General features: G+C 58.7%; 2 protein-coding genes across 4 annotated transcripts in view; both read left to right on the top strand.

Moving 5' to 3' along the window:
- The window catches only part of RPS6KA2 (ribosomal protein S6 kinase A2), a 344,268-nt gene that overhangs the window by 307,580 nt on the left and 17,200 nt on the right, over nucleotides 1–19,488 (top strand). For all 3 annotated transcript variants that reach the window (XM_049654582.1, XM_049654581.1, XM_049654580.1), the window contains 4 exons: nucleotides 541–605; nucleotides 9,651–9,753; nucleotides 11,956–12,086; nucleotides 13,117–13,242. In XM_049654582.1, the coding sequence (XP_049510539.1) occupies nucleotides 541–605; nucleotides 9,651–9,753; nucleotides 11,956–12,086; nucleotides 13,117–13,242 (425 nt within the window). The remainder of the gene's footprint in view (nucleotides 1–540; nucleotides 606–9,650; nucleotides 9,754–11,955; nucleotides 12,087–13,116; nucleotides 13,243–19,488) is intronic.
- The window catches only part of SFT2D1 (SFT2 domain containing 1), a 100,425-nt gene continuing 87,443 nt past the window's right edge, over nucleotides 6,507–19,488 (top strand). Inside the window, exon 1 of the mRNA XM_049654585.1 lies at nucleotides 6,507–6,525. The gene's annotated coding sequence lies outside the window, so the exon portion shown is untranslated. The remainder of the gene's footprint in view (nucleotides 6,526–19,488) is intronic.

The raw sequence follows: 19,488 nt of genomic DNA, 5'->3' as shown, positions 1-19,488 counted from the left end.
AAGAGCCAGGCCGGGCAGGAACAACCAGCCCAGCGGAACTGTTTATAAGCCGTCTCCAGGGGCCCCGGCGTTCGCTCGTGTGGACGCCAGTCTTTCTCTGGGTTTCGTCCCGCTGGAAGCTGCCTCTTCAGTTCCTGGCTTTCTTTCCCTTCCCTGTAAACCCAGAGCAGCCTCCTCTCCCACTGCCCCTGTATGTCCGCTGCCTTCTGGAAGGCCGGCCTGCGCCAGCTTTAATGGGCGTCTGAAGTGCGGCCGGAGGGCGCCCGGCTGGCTCAGTCGATAGAGCCTGTGGCCCTTGTGGTCTCTTGACCTCTGGGCAGAGTTCAAGACCCACAGTGGGTGGTGGGCGTGGAGCCTACGGGGCCTCCAGCTTCCTCCCCCGGATTTCCAGGCGTCCCCACACCTGCGGCAGGAATATTCCAGCCTGCCTCACCCCTGCTCTGGGCAGCCCAGCCCCTCCCTCTGCTGCGTCCGAAACCATCAGAGGCCACGAAATCGGGGGTGTATTCTGATGCCCGTGTCTGCTCTGTCCCGGGACAGGTGCTGGCCTCGACGGGGTAGAGGAGATCAAGCGGAACCCCTTCTTCATGACCGTAGACTGGAATGTAAGTTGCGCACCGCGGTCCCCGCCTCTCACGACGACAGGGAGCGAGGGGGCGGGCACACCAGCCGGGTACAAACCAGAGGTGAACGCGACCATGTCATCTGGAGGAGGGTGACACCTCTCTCCGGAGCCTATGAACAGGCTGGCGTTTTACAGGCACAGACCAGGGACCACCCGTCCCCGCAGCACCAGGCCCGAAATCCCTTTATCGCTTGGCCCTCTAGAGGCAGGTTCAGATGACCCTGCAGCCACTGCTACGCACTGAGGACAGAGTGGAGATCACCGTCCATCCGGCAAGGGGCTGCAGGAGCCCCTCAGGTCACTTGGTCACTGGGCTGTGGTTTGCTGGGTCCCTGGGCCTCTGTCCCTGGGCCCCTGGGCCACTGCGGGTCTCCAGGCTGCTGGGTCTCTGGGCCACTGGGCCGTGGGCAGTGGCCCACTGTGCAGGCCTCTTTGGTGCTGAAGCACTGGCATCTCAGATTCTGTGTTGCTTTTCCAGTCTCTTTTCAGGCCCGGGCCCCCACAGCTAGCACTCTTACAGAGTTCTTAAAGAAAAAATGTATCATCCAGACCGTTAAAGACAAAATCATGGCTGACGCTTGTTAGCGACCTAAGGAAGACTTACCATCGTGGTGCATTTAGGGACCACTGGGCCGGGGTCTGCAGTCGGGAGAGAGCTGGGGCTCAGCCCGGCCGAGCTTGGGCCAGTGGGGTTCATAGCCAGGGGACGGGCCGGGTGCCGATGGAAAACCACTGAGAGGAAACACCAGGGCCGAGGGGCTCTTGTGCTGGACGCCAGGCCTGGTGATGAGACAGACATCATCTGGTCGGGGGAGGAGACCCCGTCAGAAGTCAGCCTCTGGCTCCAGTTCCCCAAGCCAGGGCCGCAAAGCCGCGTGGCGCCGGACGCTGGCTCCGGGGCTCCGGAATCTCATTCCACCAGCCGCTCGGAGCCATTTCCAGACCCTCAGCTCGGGGCTGGTTCATCTCAACAGCTGCCCTGTGCTTTGTGTGCACGGAAGACGTCCCTCCTCTGATGTCTGTTTCTTTCGGTCCTTTCCTTTAGGTGAACACAGCTATTACATTTGGAGATCTTAACAGAGTGTAAAAAAAGAGTTAATGTCCTCTCTAGCACAGGGCTGTCATCATTACCCGCGTTTGCCCTTCCCTCTGTCTTCCCCATGTCCCCATGGAGCGTGGTGCCCCAGCCGCTTCCGGCCAGGAGTGGCTCGGCGGCCCCCAGCCCCTGGTGTTGCCCCGATGGAACCCCTGCTCTCAGAGCTTCTGACCCTCCTCCCCTCTCCTCCTCTTTTGGAGAAAGTCAAGCTGGGAGAACGTGAGATTCTTTAATACCCACGTCTATGCTTCTGACTATGCAGCTTTTACGAGATCAAGTTTCTTTCCAACGGTGACACTGGAGAGGAGCGTGTGAGATGCTGGCACACGTCACCTCCCCTCCGGGGACACAAGCCTAGCTCAAGGGCCAAACCGACAGCAGGTTGAGTTCAGAAAAATGGAAAGGGGAAGCGGGACATCAGAGCCACTGCCTGCGCGTGAAATGTCTTTTTACTTAGCTTTCCGGAGATGTAGGCTCGCACGGAGCTCTTGTCATCCCCAGCTCACGGACGGGCACCTGAAGGTCCTTTTCAGCCGACTGTTTTCGAGTTCTGTACAGCACGGAGGCTCTGCTGTGTGGGGTGATGGGGTCTCAGGCCCCCGAGTACCGACACGGCACCACACACGAGAGCCTCAGAAGCTGAGCCCTGGGGACGTGCCCCCACCCCGGCACCCCGCGAGGACGCGCTCTGGGGCCAAGGGGGTTGCTCTGACGTGTCCCGTCCCCTCCCACCCACGAGGCCCAGAGTAGAGCCACACACCCCCTTCTGTTGTCACTCACTGTTCCATCGGCTCAGCCTGCTGTTGGGCATGTTGGAGACACCTCCAGGACCTGGGGACAGAGCGTTGGCCAGGACGGGCAAGTCCTACACGCTGGGCTGGGAGAGAGAGGCAGTAAGCAAAGGGTGTGCCCTTGGTCCCAGAGAGAAAGCAGCGCTGTGAAAAGAATGAGCAGGGGAGCTGAGACCCCCTGTCCCTCCCGCTCCCCTCGCCCCCCTCTCTGTGCACCTGTCCGCCGCCCAGCACATCCGCCCCCGGGGGCCCCCTGTGTCTCAGTTATGTCCTCCTCATGTCTTCTCCTAAAAGCCAGTTTCTTGGGGGCACCTGGGTGGCTCAGTCAGTTAAGCATCTGACTCTGGATCTCAGCTCAGGTCTTGATCTCAGGGTCACGAGTTCAAGCCCCACATTGGGCTCCGCGCAGGACGTGAAGACTACCAAAAAAAAAAAAAAAAGCCAGCTTCTCGCTGAAGTCTCCCTGGGGGCCCTTCCAAACCTGCAGCTCCTCGCCCAGCGCCCCGACTCCCCTGCTCCTTTTCCTCCGGCTTATTACCTTCCAAAGCACTGGGTCACGGCCCTTATTTATGTCGATCGTCCTTGTCCGTCCCCTGCCGTTCGGTATACCCTCCCCGAGGTGAAGATTCACTGTCAATGTTGTTAGACGTGTCTCCCACGCCTCTGAGATGCGCCTGGTTCAGAGGACGCACTTGGTAAATACTGAGCGAGCGAGGGAACAAGAGAGGCTCTCGGGGCAGAGGAGCCCACTTCTCGCCTGCTCTCTGGGGCCCCGCACCCCCCCCCCCCCAGGCACAGCCGAGAACACAGAGGAGAAGGAGATTGCTGGGGCGTCGGCTGGGATGACCAGGAGGGACCGGGCACTCCGCTCCGGGCGCCATTCAGCACAGCTCTGCCCAGGAGGACCTGTCGGCAAGAACTACGGACGGACGCCCATCTCGGCCAAGAAGGGAGCCCCCGAAGAGCAGGCCTGCGGAGGGGGGACCAAGAGAACCTCCTGCACGACGGCCTTGAACCCCACGCCAGTCGGCTCTGCGTCCCAGAGGTCTGTGCCAGCTCTGAGCAGCGGCCCGGCCTGTGTCTGCAGCGTTAGGAAGACGAGGGTCCCGCGGGAGACCAGCTCCAGTGCACCCAGCACCGCTGTGCCGGCCAGGGGACGGGGGCGGGGGTCCCTGCCCGGACACACATGGTCATTGGAATCTTGCACCAGGAAGGCGGCAGTCTGCATTATTTCAAAGTAATCGGACTAAAACTGAGGTTGGGAAACCTCTCCTGTTGCTTTTGGCATTTGATTCCGTCGTGTCTCTGAGAGAGGCCCTTCAGATTCACGGGGACTGAGCATATCTACCCTCACTTCAGTATTTGCCCGCAGAAGACGAGGCAGGGACGGAGAGGGAGGGAAGGCTCTCATTCCCTCTCCAGCCCTGGATGAAAGCAGCCGGTGCGTGGTTAAGGGAGCTCTGAAGAGCCACTTCTGTGCAAATTCACTTATACCACAAGCAGTGCTGGGTGCCGGCCCGTGTCCCGGTGAGCAGGGCGTCCGTGGTCCAGCAGTTGTAAGACGCAGCTGTCCTCAAGTTGCCTGACATCTGACCGCTGCACGTAGACTACAGATCCCCGTCGCCACTCTCCGCCCGTCCTCTCCTCCCTGCGCGCCAGTGAGCCCCAGTGTCGCAATGACCAGCCCCGGCCGTCGGTCACACACCGGGCACGCCACAGACCCATCGGGAAAGCAGACGTGAAAATGTCCGACCTTGACGGGTGTCCGGACGTGTGCCTCCTGCCACAGCAGCCTGGACAACTGAGGGCCACAGCAGAGGAGCCTCTGCAAAAGCCGTTACCGCCAGGAGGCCTCCCCTCTGCCCGGCAGGTGCTCAGGACAACAATGAGAAGCCATTTCCTCAACCGTCTGGTTTCTGCCCGGGTGTGCGAGCCCAGCGCCGGCCTCGGGACCCAACCCAGAAAATATAAACGTACTTATTTTGCTCTCTGCTTCCCTCTGTGACCCAAAGCTGCCAGCAGAAATTTTCGGGTGACCTGTTGGTGCGGAATAAGTCCGTTCCCAGTGGATGTGGGGTCACATCCCCCGGTTTGCCCTGCTCTGCCATTAATTTGGCTGCACAGCCGATCAAATAAAACCGCCTGGGAGCAGATCTTCCTGAAAGAGCCTGGTTCGGCAGCCGAATGAAAACTTGCGGTTACAGCCCGAGGCCTCGGCAGGGGGTCAGGGGGAGCCCCCGCACGTAGTCTGCGTTTATTTGCCCCTGATGCTGCGGGAAAGTTCATCACCGCGGCCCGCGGGACCCCCACCCCCAGCCCAGCCCGGGGGCCCCTCGCCGTGGGACAGATGCTTGCCTCGACCACAGGCACCGCGGACCGACCCCTGCTGACCAGCTTGCTGCTTCCTGGCCGGGGCTGGGACCTTCACTGTAGCCGTTCGGCGCCCGTTATTGTGAGGAACTCACGCCTGTGTTCTTTTTATCCTTCTGAACCCTCCCGAGGGTAGCAGGTGTTGTGATTCTGTGAGGTGGGAGGGACTCCTGCGGGAAACTGAGGCACAGGGCAGTGAGAAGACAGCCCGAGGTCAGCACCTGCGAGAGCCCCCCGACCTTGCCGGTCGTGCGTGCCAGCAGGAGAGGAGAAAGGACTTCTTGCCCCCAAGAGTGGATTTTAGGGGTTCGGGTCCCGGGAGCGGCGGGCTGCTGGCCAGTCTCGGTGCCTGTGTCAGAGTGTGAGGCAACTTCTGTCCGTCTGTTCCCACATTAAATACCGGGCTTCTCCGTTCAAGGAGCCCGACAGGACTCTGTTCAAGGAATGACCGCCCCTCCGTTCAGCACCCTTGTAAATCCAGATACTTTGGTTGGAACCGCTTGCGGTGAGGGTAACCCATATAGACGGAGTCCCATCAGATCCCCCCTCCCTGGGTGCTCGGAGGCTGTTTGAATTCTGTTGCTCTGGCCAGGCTTACGGCGAGGGTAACCCGTGTAGACAGAGCCCCATCAGATCCTCCCTCCGCTTCCCCGGGTGCTCGGAAGCCGTTGGAATTTTCTGTTACTCCAGCCAGGCTGCCACCACTCTGCGTCTCTGCGTTATTTCTGCGTCGCTATTTCGGGAACGATCTATAGCTGTGCCCTTTCCTACTGGAGAGTGTTAATTTTGAAATGCCTGGAGCCAAAACTGCCTACAGAAGCAGATGTTACGTCCGTGACCCCAAGCTCGCCTCAGCCTCCTATTCCATTACCCAGTTAGCATTTTCCCTGTGCTCCCTCTGTTCTGCCCTCTGTCATCTGAAGGTCTTTTAGGTATAAATAGCCGTGCTGCACCTGCTCAGAGCTTCCTGGCGGATACTGGCTCGATGCGAAATCCGTTCCAGTGTGGCTGTGACTTGTGTCAGCCTGAGATCCTGGGACGAGCCAGATGATTTGAAGCGATGCCTGGTGCATTGATCATGAGACCCCATTCTCTTTCCAGCAGTGTGGGATGGATCGTTCTGGATGCTCAGAGAGGGGAATCTAGGTCAGAATTATAATGCCTCTCGTCAAGCTCAAAACCTACACAAAATGCTGCTGCCGTTTCGTTCTCGAATTAACCCTGTGTGCCACAGTTTACACGGCAAAATGAGAAGTGAGATTACTTTTTCGCTAAAACCTCAAACCCGCTCCTAGGTTTGCACACAGGGAAAGAAAAGCATGTGTGATAATAACACACACTAGCACTTTCCAGAAGTTTATCCAGCAACGGGAAGAAACTGACCGACCTTTATGACCGCAACAAGCATAGGGGAGCCATGCACAGGGCGGAGGGCACCTGGCCACCCTGTCCAGCCCTCCGCTACCTGCTTGGAACCAGGATGAAACCACAGCACCCTCGGGGCACCACAGGGTGGTGTTCCCGGCCGCCCTTGGACAGGCTATGCTCATAGGCGTAACAAGAACAGGGACCGGTGTTCGGGGGGCTCTGGAGTCTGCACAGGGATTCCCGCCCCACCGTGATGCCCCCACCGGCCGGCAAGCCTTCGGTGGACCCTCTCGCACGCCCTCCCCTCCCGTCAGCTAGGAATCCTTCGGGAAGCACAGGCTTACAGAGGAGGTTCAGAAACACGAGGAAAAGCAGACGTGCACATGCGTGAGTGAAGCCGGAGTTTTTACACGCTGTAACGCACTATGATGGCTGGGCTCTGTGCCGGGTTCAGGGGGCATGCACCGGGCTAGGAAGGAGGGCACTGAGACTCTGCAGCAGGGGAAGCCAGCGGGTACCACGTCCTCTGCTAGGTTACAGGGGTCATCCTGATGAATTCCTTTTCCTGACGGTAAAGACCTGGAAAGTGGGAAGCTGTGCCTCCCCCAGAGGTCGGCCTCCCGGCCAGGACTGCTGTGCCATTCTCGGGGGGCTGTCTCAGCGGGACACCAGGGTAAAACACGTGGCCCCGGGAGTCAGCTTGGTCACAGGACGCACCTGTGCTTTCTCGGGTTTTCCTCCGTGGGAGGCGGGTTAACAAGCAGAGTTGGGCAGGTTTCTGCACGGAGGGGAAGGGGCTGGGACTGTGCCAGTCACCTCGACATCCCAGCCGGCTTCTCATCAAAGCCAGCGTGTGGTTCTGTGGCTGGTGGCCGGGTGGGAAGCGAGGCTGCGGGGTGTCCCGAGCAGGGCGTCACGGTCCCCACCGCGGGGTGCGCACACAGGCACAGTCGTGGCCGCCGATGCCTCCGGGAGCTGCCCAGTGAACCATCAGGGAGCAGAAGTGCTTCAGCTCCAAAGTGCTGCGTTCGGGGGACTGTTTAATCCACAGCCGTGAAGCTGGGGGCGGGCACTGGCTTCCGGCTTCCAGGGGACCCCGTGCTGGTGGAGCTGGGGTTAGAAGAGGAGCTGAAGGTCACCTTCAGCTCCAGGTGTAACACCTCCCCTTTGGATTAAGTGACAGCCAGTTCTGTGTGCGTGTAAATAAATCCCCCTGTTAACGAAAGCAGGAGCCCCCGGCTCACGGAGATTCCTCTCTCCCCCCTCTCCCTCTCTTCCCCCGCCCCCACCTCCCCAAGTAGCGAGAGAAGACACGGATGCCGAGGGAGAGGATGTGCGTTTTCCTGGAGCAGGACAGATAGCGATTTAATCACCCAGCTCGAACACCGCAGGAGAATCGCTGGTGCGAGGAGAGAGGGTCTGAGCCCCGCAGGGCTGCGCTGGGCCATCGGTCTTGGTAACGGCCGGCATTTTAATCAGGGTGCACAGCTCGCTTCTCCCTGTTAGGTTTCCTCTGACAAGTGCATACATCAGGGAAGTTTATTCCCATCCCAGAATGCGTCGCCGCCGAAAGGAGCATCTTTCTATTTACGGAAAGAGTTCAAGGAGTAAATCAATCCCTAATGAAATCTATTCACCCAGGGCAGGAAATGACCAGCGAATGCAGGGCGGAGTTAACACATTCTTTCTCATCGGGTGACTCCCGAGTGCACACCCTGAGCGCCGTCCTGTGCACGCCGCGGCCCCTGCTGCTCCTTAAGCGGCAGAGCCCGGTGGCCATCGGTCAGTGCCAGCCTCCGGGGCCCCTTCGCCCGGACACAGCTCCCGTTCTGCCAGCGCGCCCGCACTTCCTGCAGCCACAGGGGCCTCTGCAAGGGTGTGCTCGGGCAGGGACCAGGACGTCGTGCCCTGCTGCCACCTGCTGGACCCTCCCCCGCCGTGAGCGCTGCTATAACAGGAAGAGTCGGGATGCCTGACCCTCCTCCCGGCCGGCCCTTCGTCACTCCCGACCTTGCACAACTCACCCCACCTATCTTAACCTGGGTTTCCTCACCTGTAAAACCAGGAGAGGAAATCTGCTCTTCTGTGTTATTGAGAGATTCAGAGCAGATCTGGATGGGGGTCACTGCAGACGTTTTCGGAGCCATCAGGATCCCTGGCTCCAGAGCTGAGCTCCAGACTTACTGAAACAAAGGCACCGAGAAAGGGCCCGGGGGCACTCCTGTGATCAGGCAGAACTAGGGAAACTCAGACGGCTGCAGCCAGACCCGTGTCCTGGTATCCAAGCCCCACAGCCAAGTTACCATCCCGCCCGATGCTTAGCACCCTGGCCAGAGCCACTACTGTGCGCCCAGAACTTCCACGTCCTGAAATCCACCCCGGTGGCGCCCCCTCAGCCTCCACCAGGACTGGCAGCACCGAGGCCCCCACACCTCTGCAGCCCACAGCCCACCTCCCCGACCCACCGAGCCCAGCCTCGCCCCCCTGCCCACACTCCCTCTTCCCCATCTGCAGCTTTATTCGCCTCGTTACCGGGGCCCGATTCCAAACTGTGTTGTCCCTTAAATTGAATCTCCCCAAAAGCATGAACTGTCGCCTTGCCTGAGAGCGTTGAGAACACCACAGTCGGGTTTGGAAGGCATTTTCAAATTTCCACTAAGACTGGAGCACTGAGAGGCGTGGGTTTTCCAGGCATCCTGTCACAGCTCAGGCTCCGTGATGCAAGTTCGGGGCCTCCCGACGTGGCCATTCTCGAGAAAGGCTGACTCACCATCGAGTCAGGTGTCGTGCTGGGCCCATCGGAGGGCACAGGCGTGTGTAGAAGGGGCACTGAAGCAGCTGCTCGAGCAGAGGGGTCCAGGCCCCCAAATCGGGGACGCCAGAGCGGGTGCCCAGGGCACGTGCCCCAGCCCCCGCGCCCAGGCTCGGTTCCCTTCTAGCTGGGGGCTTTCACAGCGTCCCCCAGGGGTGGCCTCGGGGTCGCCGGGGCAGAGAGGAGGGCACCAAGCAGCAGGTACTGCTGTCACCCAGGGTGGGGCAGCATGGGGCTGTCCTGCCAGATTTTACTAGAAGAAAAAAATTCTACTGCCCCCCAAAAAGGTTTAAAACGTCACGTTGCCCTAAATGGAGAATACTTTGCACGTGTCCAGACCCTCATGTCTTTGGTTATGACTTTTATAGAATACATTCCATTGTGTTCTGCGTCCTACGTAACGTACGTGCATCATATTTTACGCGTATTCGTACATCCGTCAGAGTATCCGGAGGTGCCATCCACAGGTGGAAACTGGGGCCCTGTGCGCGAAGTGTGTCCCCCGCCCCGGCGGCGGGCCGCGCTATTCCACGGCATTCTCTGGTGTTGTCGGTGGCTCCTCACGGCTCTGTCTCGCTTTCCCTGCAGAAGCTGTACCGGAAGGAGATCAAGCCGCCATTCAAGCCAGCGGTGGGCAGGCCCGAGGACACCTTCCACTTTGACCCCGAGTTCACAGCACGGACGCCCACAGGTGTGTCCCAGCAGCGACCCAGCGCTCTGTCTGGTCGTGGGTCCTCCCCCCCCCCCCCCCCCCCCTCGCTGCCAGTTCAGGGACCAGTCCTTTCAGGCAAGCGCAAGAAGGGAACGTCGAGACAGTGACAGTCTCCATTCAGCTAGAGGGTCTTGTGGGGAGAGGAGGGCCGAGGGTGAAGTCCATAGCTGTGGGAACTGTAGCCCTGACGCATGCCAGCAGCCGACACTGTCCGCAGAGCCTTACCAGCTACCGGGTCTCGGCACAGCAGACGGACACGGAGCCTTGGCTTTCGGGATCTGTCAACAATCCCTCTTAAGGTCTGTCGAACTCCGTCAGTCCAAAGTCATCATTTTGTGACATTAATGAGTCAGTATCAGGGGGTTGTTTTTGAGATCTGGGAATGGTCTCAGTCTGCGTGGACCACATGACACACAGCTGGCCTGGGCGCCCTAAACAATAGACATCTACTTTGGTTCCCGGTAGGGGCTCCCTTCCCGACTTGCAGACAGCCACCTTCCCTCCGTGTCATCACGGGGCCTCACTCGGTGCTGTCTCCCTCTCATTAGAAGGACAGCAGTGCCGTTGGGTCAGGTCCCATGGCCTCGTTGAACTTTACTTACCTCCCCCAAAGACCCCGTCTTCAAAGACAGGCACATAGAGGGCGAGGGCTTCAAACTCTGAATTTGGGGGGACACAGTCCAGGCCATACGGTAATGGTATGTTGTGTAATGGTGTTATGTAAACTAAAGAGGCGAACCCCCCTCGTAGAGGGATTGGGGGGACCACGTTCAAGGAGCTGGTGGATACGGGGCTACATACGGTGTATATGGGGGTTCTTTGCTCGCTGACTTGGAATCCGAAATTTTGCATGACTTTAAAGGTGATTATGAAAGACACAGCCAACTACCAAACACTAAGTGGAAAACTTGGAGCAGAGAATCCACTTTGTTCCCTTTGGTTTAGGCTCCTCGTGCTAGGAAGTAAATTCGCCCGGTGCTAGACTAGAGAAGCTTAATTAAAACCCAGAAGGCTCAGCCGAGTAGTTTTTAGAATCTGAAGATTATGTTCTGCGAGAAGGAGCGCCTCCTGAACGCTGCGGCGTTGCCCCGGCGGGCGCCGAGCTGTTCTAAACCCCGGGCCCCTGCACAGAATGACGGCTTCGAGGTCTGCTTTCCCTTAGAAACCTCCCAGGCTACCACCAGCTGCTCTGAAGGTCCCCACCGAGCACAACGGATCCAGCACCATTAAGCAGTCTTCAACCCCCAGGGTGCTTTGGCGTCCTTCCTTGGGGCTTTAGATTTAAGAATTTGAGCTCATCCCAGAGAATTCGCCAGAGCCCTGCAAATGGCGAGGGTGAAGCGTACCTCAGGAGGCTCCTTCACAGCCTCTGAGGAGTGTGTGTGCTTTGGGGGAGGTACGGCCCTATTAACTTGGGCAGATGCACTTGCATTAGTGAGCGGAGAATTCGTAGATCGCGTAAGCAGTGTCTCTGAATGAAGGAAGGGGCGCGGAGGCCATCAGCTGAAGTCCAGGCGGGTCCTTATGAAGGTTGCCTCGGCCAGCATTTGGCTGGTGTGGCTGCCGTGCCCACGTGGGAGGTGGCATAAATAGAATGTAACAGGCTTTAAGATCATCGAGGGGATGCTGATTTTTGGCACGGTACTTAAAAAGCAAACACGAGAGTTGGATAAGAGAATTTTCAACTAACTAATTGAAACTGAGGAGTTGGAAACTTTGATGATCCCATGACTCGTTTCTGACTACTTTGTCTGATGGGTTTTCAAATCTTAGCCCGGCATCTCCCACCAGCCAGCAGCCTCCAGTGGCCAAAGGAGATATAAACTAGCTTTAGTATTGGCTTAAGTTTAGGGGAAAAAATGCCGTAAGCCTTTCAGAGGACATTCCCACTGTGCATCCAGAAACCTTACGTACAGGATGTGGATCATCCAATCTTTCAGAATCACATTGCTATAGCTTCCCTTTAACACAGCCATGCTCTTGGCTCGTGTGCTTAGAAAATCCTACCCTCTTGTTAATATATACGTAGAGAGAGAATGACTTTTCCGTCTCTCAACGCTTCACTTAGTCCCTCGCACAAAGGCCAACTGTGTGATGTCATTAAATTAAGTAAAAGTGACTGGGGAACTCCAACTAGGAAGCTCCCCCTGGAAGGTGGAATTCTCTCGTTGTTGCCTGCAGACTCACCTGGCGTCCCCCCCAGCGCCAACGCTCATCATCTGTTCAGAGGATTCAGTTTCGTGGCCTCGAGTCTGGTCCAGGAGGCCTCCCCGCAAGATCTGCACAAAGCCACGGTCCACCCCATCGTGCAGGTAACCCCGCACCGCCCGACTCCACGGTCTCCGGCAGGTGTGGGTGGTGAGGGTCACCCGTGGACGGAAAGCCGGCCTGGGAGCGGGGCCGGGGGCGGGGGCAGCTGGTGCCTGGAGCGCCTTCTGCCATCAGCTCCTTTCCCGGCCTCCTGGGGGTCACTGAGTCTCATGGTGATCCGAGCCGTGGCTGTTACCCCTGTTCCACATTCACCCTAACGAAGGGTAAAGAGTTCTGATGAGACTGTCACCGTGGCGTGTCTACAGCCAGAGCCCCCACACGAGTCAGACGGGACGTGCTCACGGTGTGCAGTGGGGCCAGTACCCTGAGAGAGCGATTTGGTCTGTGGCTACAAACCAACTTTTTGGGAGGTTGGTGCAGAGGACATTTATTTTATAAGACGCTTCCCCCCCCCCCCCCCCCCCCCAGTTAGTGTAACCAGATGCAGAGAATTCTAAGAAGGAACAGCGATCATGTTTTATTCACGGACCGGGTCAGGGAAAATTGGGCGGCATTAGATCTCCACATTGCCTCTCCAGAGCCTTTTGGGAAACCACGGTGTGTCTGACGTGGGCGCTTGATGTGACAGGGCTTCTGGCGGCTTCTCGACCGTGCTCTGAGTGGGGGGTCGTGCCTACGGGCCATGCCTGGGACATCAGGGGGTCGGATTTCCAGGTAGATGACACAGCCAGGCACCGCTCTAGACCCCAGTGTCACAACCACACACGCAGCTTCCGCAGGTCCCCTGCCCCCCTGTCTCAGGCTCTCAGGTCTTCAGGGGGATGGGCCCAGGCAGTGGATACCGGGTACCGTGGTCTGAGAATGAAGTTCACAACCGGAGAGGTCAGGGGAGTCGGGAGGTAGGTCGAGAGCCCTTGCTGACCAGCAGCATGACTCCACGAACCCCTGGGCTCCGTGACCTCAGTGCACCGTCTGGAACCCCCCTTCCTGCCCGTGTCCCGTGTGCCTGTGGTCGCGCCCTTGCACGAGAGAGCCCTGACGGCCGTCTCCGCCCTTGGTCTCTCTCCGCAGCAGTTGCACGGGAACAACGTACACTTCACCGACGGCTACGAGATCAAGGAGGACATCGGGGTGGGCTCCTACTCCGTGTGCAAGCGATGCGTGCATAAAGCAACGGAGGCAGAGTACGCCGTGAAGGTAAGACCGCGCGCGGGCGTGGGCAGTGGCGCGTGCGGTCGCCGCACACAACCGCACCGCTCCGGCGAGCCCTGACCGCGGCAGGCCCTGCTGAGCCGGCCGCCTCCCTCCCCGCTCACCGTCTCCCCAGGTCTCCTGTGACGGAGCGCAGTCTGCTTTGGTATGAGGTCACCCGTTCAAAAATTATTTTGCAAATCATGAGTATTTTCAGTTTTATCCCACGTCTGAGTGCCGACCACCGTTAGTAGCTTTGTATAAGTGCACTCTGGAATAAAAGCTTTGGGTGCCCAGTATTCTGGAAAATACAGTTGGGGGACAGGCGCAGTGTTTGATGGGAGAGGGGGAAGGAAGGAGGAAGCCCCGGTCACCAAAAACTACCTCAAAGAAACGAATAGAGGCATAAACCGGTTAAACCCGTGAAAACCTAAGCAGAGAGCTGGCCATTTTATTCTCCACCACCCGGAAAAGTCCGTAGTAAGGATTATCTGTAATTATCTAGAATCCCGTCTCTACATAGTACCTTTAGCCTCTGTAATTGTTGCTACATTTGATAGTTCATCTGGAAATCCCAAAGACCAGTTTCTTCAGTTTTCTGGGTGATAAAATATGGACTAAAGCTAAAGCTTCCCGCTAAAAGCACGACCTAACTTACGTAAAAAGCGTAAATGGCACATTCTGTCCACAAGAGCGGGAGAGAGGCTCTAAGTCCACCGCTTTCCCGCTGAACTGACCGCCGGGTCCGGCCTGTGGCGTCGTCGTGGCCGAACCCAGTGTTGTCTGCAGCACGTGGCCCTGCCCCTCCCTGCCCCCAGGGCCCTCCCCCTGGGGGAGCGTGGAACCTTCCAGGAGGCAGCAGGGTAGAAGGAGCAATCCCATCCATTGCGATTTTCCTGGCCTCTGAAGAAGTTGTCCAAAATGATGACTCAGGCAGATGAGCTGTTCTGCACGACTCCTCACCCAGGCCCCACACCGTGTAGTGAACACAGGTTTTGCAAAAAGGGAGACCCCCAAGAATAGCAGGCACACCCACCCAGTGTTTCCTGCACTGAAAAAAAATGCCCAACTCTTTCCGGAAAAGACAGCAGCCAAAAAAACCTAGACCAAAGACTGTAGGTCTAGTTTGGGTTGGAAAATGATGGCTTGTGGACACGTGTATGTTGAATTCCTCTAATAAGAAAGAGCATTTGAAATACGGAGGAATGGTCTGTGGGCTCCACGGACATGCTGTCCGTGTTCAGCCTGCCCACTTCTAGAGCACTGCGCCAGGAGTCGAAGGGAGGCATGCAGAGAGCTCCCGGAGCAGAGGGGAGGCGTGCAGAGGGCTCTGGGAGCAGAGGGGAGGCGCGCAGAGGGCTCCGGGAGCAGAGGGGAGGCGCGCAGAGGGCTCCGGGAGCAGAGGGTGGAGGGTGCACAGCACTGCCAGCTGTCCAGCCGTCCGCAGGGGGTGTGCATGGGCCCCCAGGTGGTGTCGCAAGCAGTCTTCCAGGAGTTTCTAGGACTTGGGTTGCTGAGGAGTTTCGTGTTTCCTCCTCCTTGGGGGAGCTCATGGGAGCACCTGCGAGGCCGCCCCTGGTTCCCCAGGCAGTGCTGCTCCTGGAGCCCGACGTGGGTGCGCACCTGCCCTCTGCGTCTCGCTCGTGTTTCACGACGGAGGCTTCACAAGCATACGGGGGCTTTGGAGGATCTTTTCTGCGTGGGTCATTCGCACAGAATTTCTTTCAGCAGTTTGTCTGGTGACCAGCAGCCATCCTAGAAACAATCGCAGCTTCCAGCGAGCAAGGAGAAACACGTCTATTGTCCGGCCGGCTCAGTGACCACGATGCCCTTCTAGAAAACAGCCAGCCTCTGTGCAGTTGATCAGCTGCGTTTTGTGCCTCTGAAAATAAATCTCCCATTGACAGAGGCAGTTGTGTGTTTCCCCGTACTGTCCCCATATCCAGCTCTCTTATAAAAACACCATGTGAATTCGGCTTTGTTCCATGGCTTTAGCTTGGACCTTGACGCTCTTGTTGAGGCCACGCTGTGCTGGGAATTTCTGAGGCATCTCACCCCAGGGCCCAGAAGCCAGGCGCGTGGCTGCAGCTGGGTGCCACGGGAAGTCAAGCCTTCCTGTTTCTTTTTTGCACACCTTGAAGTTCCCTGGACAGACAGACCTGGTGGACCTGGCAGGGATCCCCGCCCCCATCCTTGCTGAGACCACAGTGGGTCGTAGTTTATTATCTAGAAGGTATTTAAATTCACCAAGCGCAGGAGGGAGCGCCCGGGACCCAGAGCTGTGTAGGCTGCTGGTTGGAATGACCATTGTCAGTTCACTGGCGTTGGCTTGGATCTCCTTCAAGGGCAACAGGACCGGCAGGAGTTTCAAGGCAAAGAGCTCAGTTTTCAGGATGGGCCCATTTGTTAGCAGAACGTTTTAACGTCCTGCAGATCGCTACCCTGCCCTTTGTCAGCATTTTCCAGGTAGAGCGGAGCCGAACTATTCTTTGACCTTTTTCTGCATCAGTTGCCTGGCTGATACCTGGCAGAACCGAGAACGTGGCACTTAAATCGCTGGGCGTGTGAGCCGGACCTCGGGTCGATAAACGCCCTCCGGGACTCAGCTCCCGGCTAGCTCGCGAAGTGTGGGGACCCAGCCATCCACATTCTCGCGTGGATGGAAAAGGGCGTCTGTTTCATTTTGAGAAACCGTCTAGTCCGAGCCAGGGGGCCTCCTTGTCCCCTCATCCACCTCCACGGGCGATTCGGAAGCCTCCCCCCTGAGTCAAGAGCAGAAGAGCGTACGCAGGGACCTGGACGAACATTAGGACGGTGACCAGAGTGCCGGGGCTCCTGTGCCCGGTCGTCATCGGTCCGGCTGGCTTTGCCCCCCTCCAGGGACACTGGCCACGTCTGAGACATTCTGCGTGTCACAGCTGGCACGGGAGTCGCCGCTGGGGTCTAGTGGACAACGGTCAGGGATGAAGCTTGACATCCGGCCCAGGACGGCTCCCTCCCGCTGTCCTCAACGAAGAATTACCCAGCCCATAATAACAGCGGTGCTGAAGAGGAGGACTGCAGCCTAAGGCACCCTTCGGGGACGGGGGACGGACGGGCATCTCACAGTAGGCAGCGCGTGCACACAGCGGGCACTCTGTAAGCGTCGGTACAGACTCTGAATCCCTCAGCTTGGTCCCTGTCTTCGGATGAAGCAAACGAGGCTGGGCTGACCAGGGTCTTTCCCCGGGAGAGCCCGGCCTCAGGCGGTGAGGCGGGTGCTGCCTCCTCGTCCTCGCGGACCCCACCTCGGGCCGACTCGGCGTGGGGTGTCCCTCCGGTGCGCCCACCCAGTGCTGGGGAGCTGGGTGGGAAAGCCGTTACCTCCTCCCTCCGTCCTCCCTCCGTCAGGCTCAGTACGGTTGACAGACGCGTCCACTCTTACACCCCCGGCTGTTTCCGAGGGCAGAGCAGCCCAGCCATCCGGGCGCCACCGAAGTTCACCTTTGCTCTCCTCGTCGGCCCCAGGAGGCAGGGGGCCGGAGGGAATCGTGTGGGACTTTGATAACCTGACAGAACAGCCCAGACGCCAAGTTGTTTAAGGCAAGAGCAGGACGGCTTACGGAGCGCAGAAGGGAGCTGCGACGGAGCGGCGCTTGAACGGGGGAGGTTTGCGGAGCGGGAAGCGTCTCTAGTCTTCTCTCGTTCCGGCTACGTGTCCCTTTCCACGAAGCCACTCCTGAAGTGGCTCAACGGCAAACAGCCCAGGGCGCCGGCTCGTGTCAAAGGAAGGGCTCCCGAGGAGCCTTGTGTTGGGGGGGGATTCGCTGTGGAAAAGCTGCCTCGCGCCCCCAGGTGTCTCAGCCTCTCATGAGCCTCCGCAGGTGCGCCTTGAGACCGTTCCAGAAGGTGTCTGCGAGCGACTCGGTGGGTGCCGACCGTGGGGCGCAGAACTGACGCCCACCCCCGAGGTATCACTTCTGCCGCTTACATCCTCGGTTTCGAGACACGAGCATCAGTAAATGTCTAAGCAGCAAACCCAACACCTGAAGCTCAGGAGACCGGGAGCGGCAGGCGTTAGACAGAATCCAGACCTGTCGCGATGCGTTGTGCCCTCTTGTGGCCACGGGGACGATGACCGTGAACAGCACTCACTACGCGCCAGCCCGGAAACGCTGCGCACGTGAGCTCATGTCACTTTCACGACGCGGTGCTGTGATCACCCTCGGCGTCCCCTCAGGGACACAGAGACCGGACACCCAGCTCGTAGATGGGGGAGCCGCCCTCCCTCCAGGGGGTGCATGCCCTTGACCTCCGCGGGGTGCTGCCTCTCTGCTCCGAGGGGGGGACCGTGATACCCCCGTCCAGCTCACCCCCTTGCGTGTTGCGACACCCGGGTCCTGAGAGAGCGAGACGGCCACGCCGAGCGGGTGGTTCCGCGGCCTCCACCCCACTGCCCCGGAGCCCAAACCCCGCAGCCGCCGGCGAGGCCCCGTCACCTGTCCCCCCTCCCGCACCTCCCCAGCTGGACTCAACTCCCCACGCTCTTCCCAGGACACGGGAGGCTCCCGCCTGGGGAACACGTTTGCCTCCCTGGGGCTGGAACTTTCCTCCCCGAGACCCGGGTGCCGGCCACCTCGTGTCCACAGGCCCCTGCTCTCGGCCGGGGTCTCCCTGCCCCCCGCCCCGGCTCCTGTGCTGTCACTCCGTGCTCCGTGGCCCGCAGTGCCTTCTCTCGTGACGCTTCACACCCGACAGACTTCGTGTCTCCTCTCCTGTCCATCTCTCCACCCCCGTTGTGACCGTTGGTGTCAGGGACAAGTGTTACGTCCAAGGAGCATCAGGAGCTTTTCCTCACATCCCACGTCACTTCCAGCCTTTCCTGGGCTTCTTCACTGTCAGTGTTGACAGGACAGGTGCGGACTGGAGCGTTTCTCGTCTGGGAACACGTCGCGTTCTGCACGGATCCCCTCGTTCGGCCAGCCGACGCTGTCCGTTCCTTTGCACGGTTCTTTTGTTAGTGCTCTTCCTACGGCAGAGACAGTGGTAGGTCCTGGGCGGGACCACGGACCTGTTCTCAGGGAACCCACAAGCCAGCCACCGAGGCGTCTTAGGGATCGCAGAGCCAGAAGCTGCCGCCAACAGCCCACGTGACTGAGGAGTCTGAAGCTGGATGCGCTTCAGACGTCAGCCCTGGCCGCGGGCCATGGTATCTGCAGACGTGCAAGCGGGTCCCCGCGGCTGAAAGGCGCCTGCGGGCCGAGGCACGTTGGGGAGCCGTGGCCAGCTCCTCCCGGGGCAGCCCCCGCGTCAGACACGGCCATGCCTTCTTTTCAGTAGCGTGTTTGCGTGGTTCGAAGTCACGAAGTTTGTTGTAGCGACAGACTCGGGTAAAGATGCAGGAGGGTCCTGACGAGCGTGTGAGTCCGTGTCGCCCAGTTCTTTCCGGGAGTCGCTGGGCCCGTTCACGCACACGGGCAGCTGGGCCCGCGCTCCCTGCGCCCAGCCCGCTCTGCGTCTGCGGCAGACCATGGCGGTAGCGTTAGCGTGTCTGGGCTCGTTTCCGTATGTGTATGCCGTGTGCCAACCAGAAACACAGCAGAATCAAGACAGATGTTTGACATGAACAGAGCTTAGTTTTAGAAGGCACACTGGCGTGGAAACTTTCGTTTTTTTCCAGCCGGAAAACTCAGAGTTCTTTCACTGTGTAAGCAAACTAATTTGCCTAAGTTAATGGTACGAGAGAAGTCGTCTGCTAAATCTTACAAACGATCACACGTTCTCCTACCCCTGTTCCAAATAGGGCATTGATCCTTGGAACAAGTCAGGGAAATACTCCGCCTCAATGGGCTGTTCAGGCCTGTGAGCCCCCCACCGCATGCTCATCATAAAGCCCTTTTCCCCACAGGAGTCAGTGTCCCAGGAGGGGTGCTTGTGGAGGGAGCCAGGGAAGGGGAAGGTGGAGATGTGCAGAGATGGAAAGGAAGAGGGAAACAATGCTGATCACCATGAGGTCTTAGGCCTCTCTTCGGTAGCCAGGAATAAAAATGCACACGAGGGGAGCCTGGCTGGCTCAGTTGGAACATGAGGGTCTTGATCTTGGGGTCGTGAGTTCAAGACCCATGAGTAAAAAGAAAGGAGGAGAGAGAGAGAGAGAGACAGAGATAGACAGAGATAGAGACAGAGAAAGAAAGAAAGAAAGAAAGAAAGAAAGAAAGAAAGAAAAGGAGGAAAGAGAAGGAAAGAAAAGAAAGGGAGGAAAGAGAAGGAAAG

The sequence above is a fragment of the Panthera uncia genome, assembly GCF_023721935.1.
Source record: "Panthera uncia isolate 11264 chromosome B2 unlocalized genomic scaffold, Puncia_PCG_1.0 HiC_scaffold_24, whole genome shotgun sequence".
In the NCBI taxonomy this organism is placed as follows: Eukaryota; Metazoa; Chordata; class Mammalia; order Carnivora; family Felidae; genus Panthera; species Panthera uncia.
Note: the sequence above shows the minus strand (reverse complement) of the source record. Positions and strands in the feature narration are given on the sequence as shown.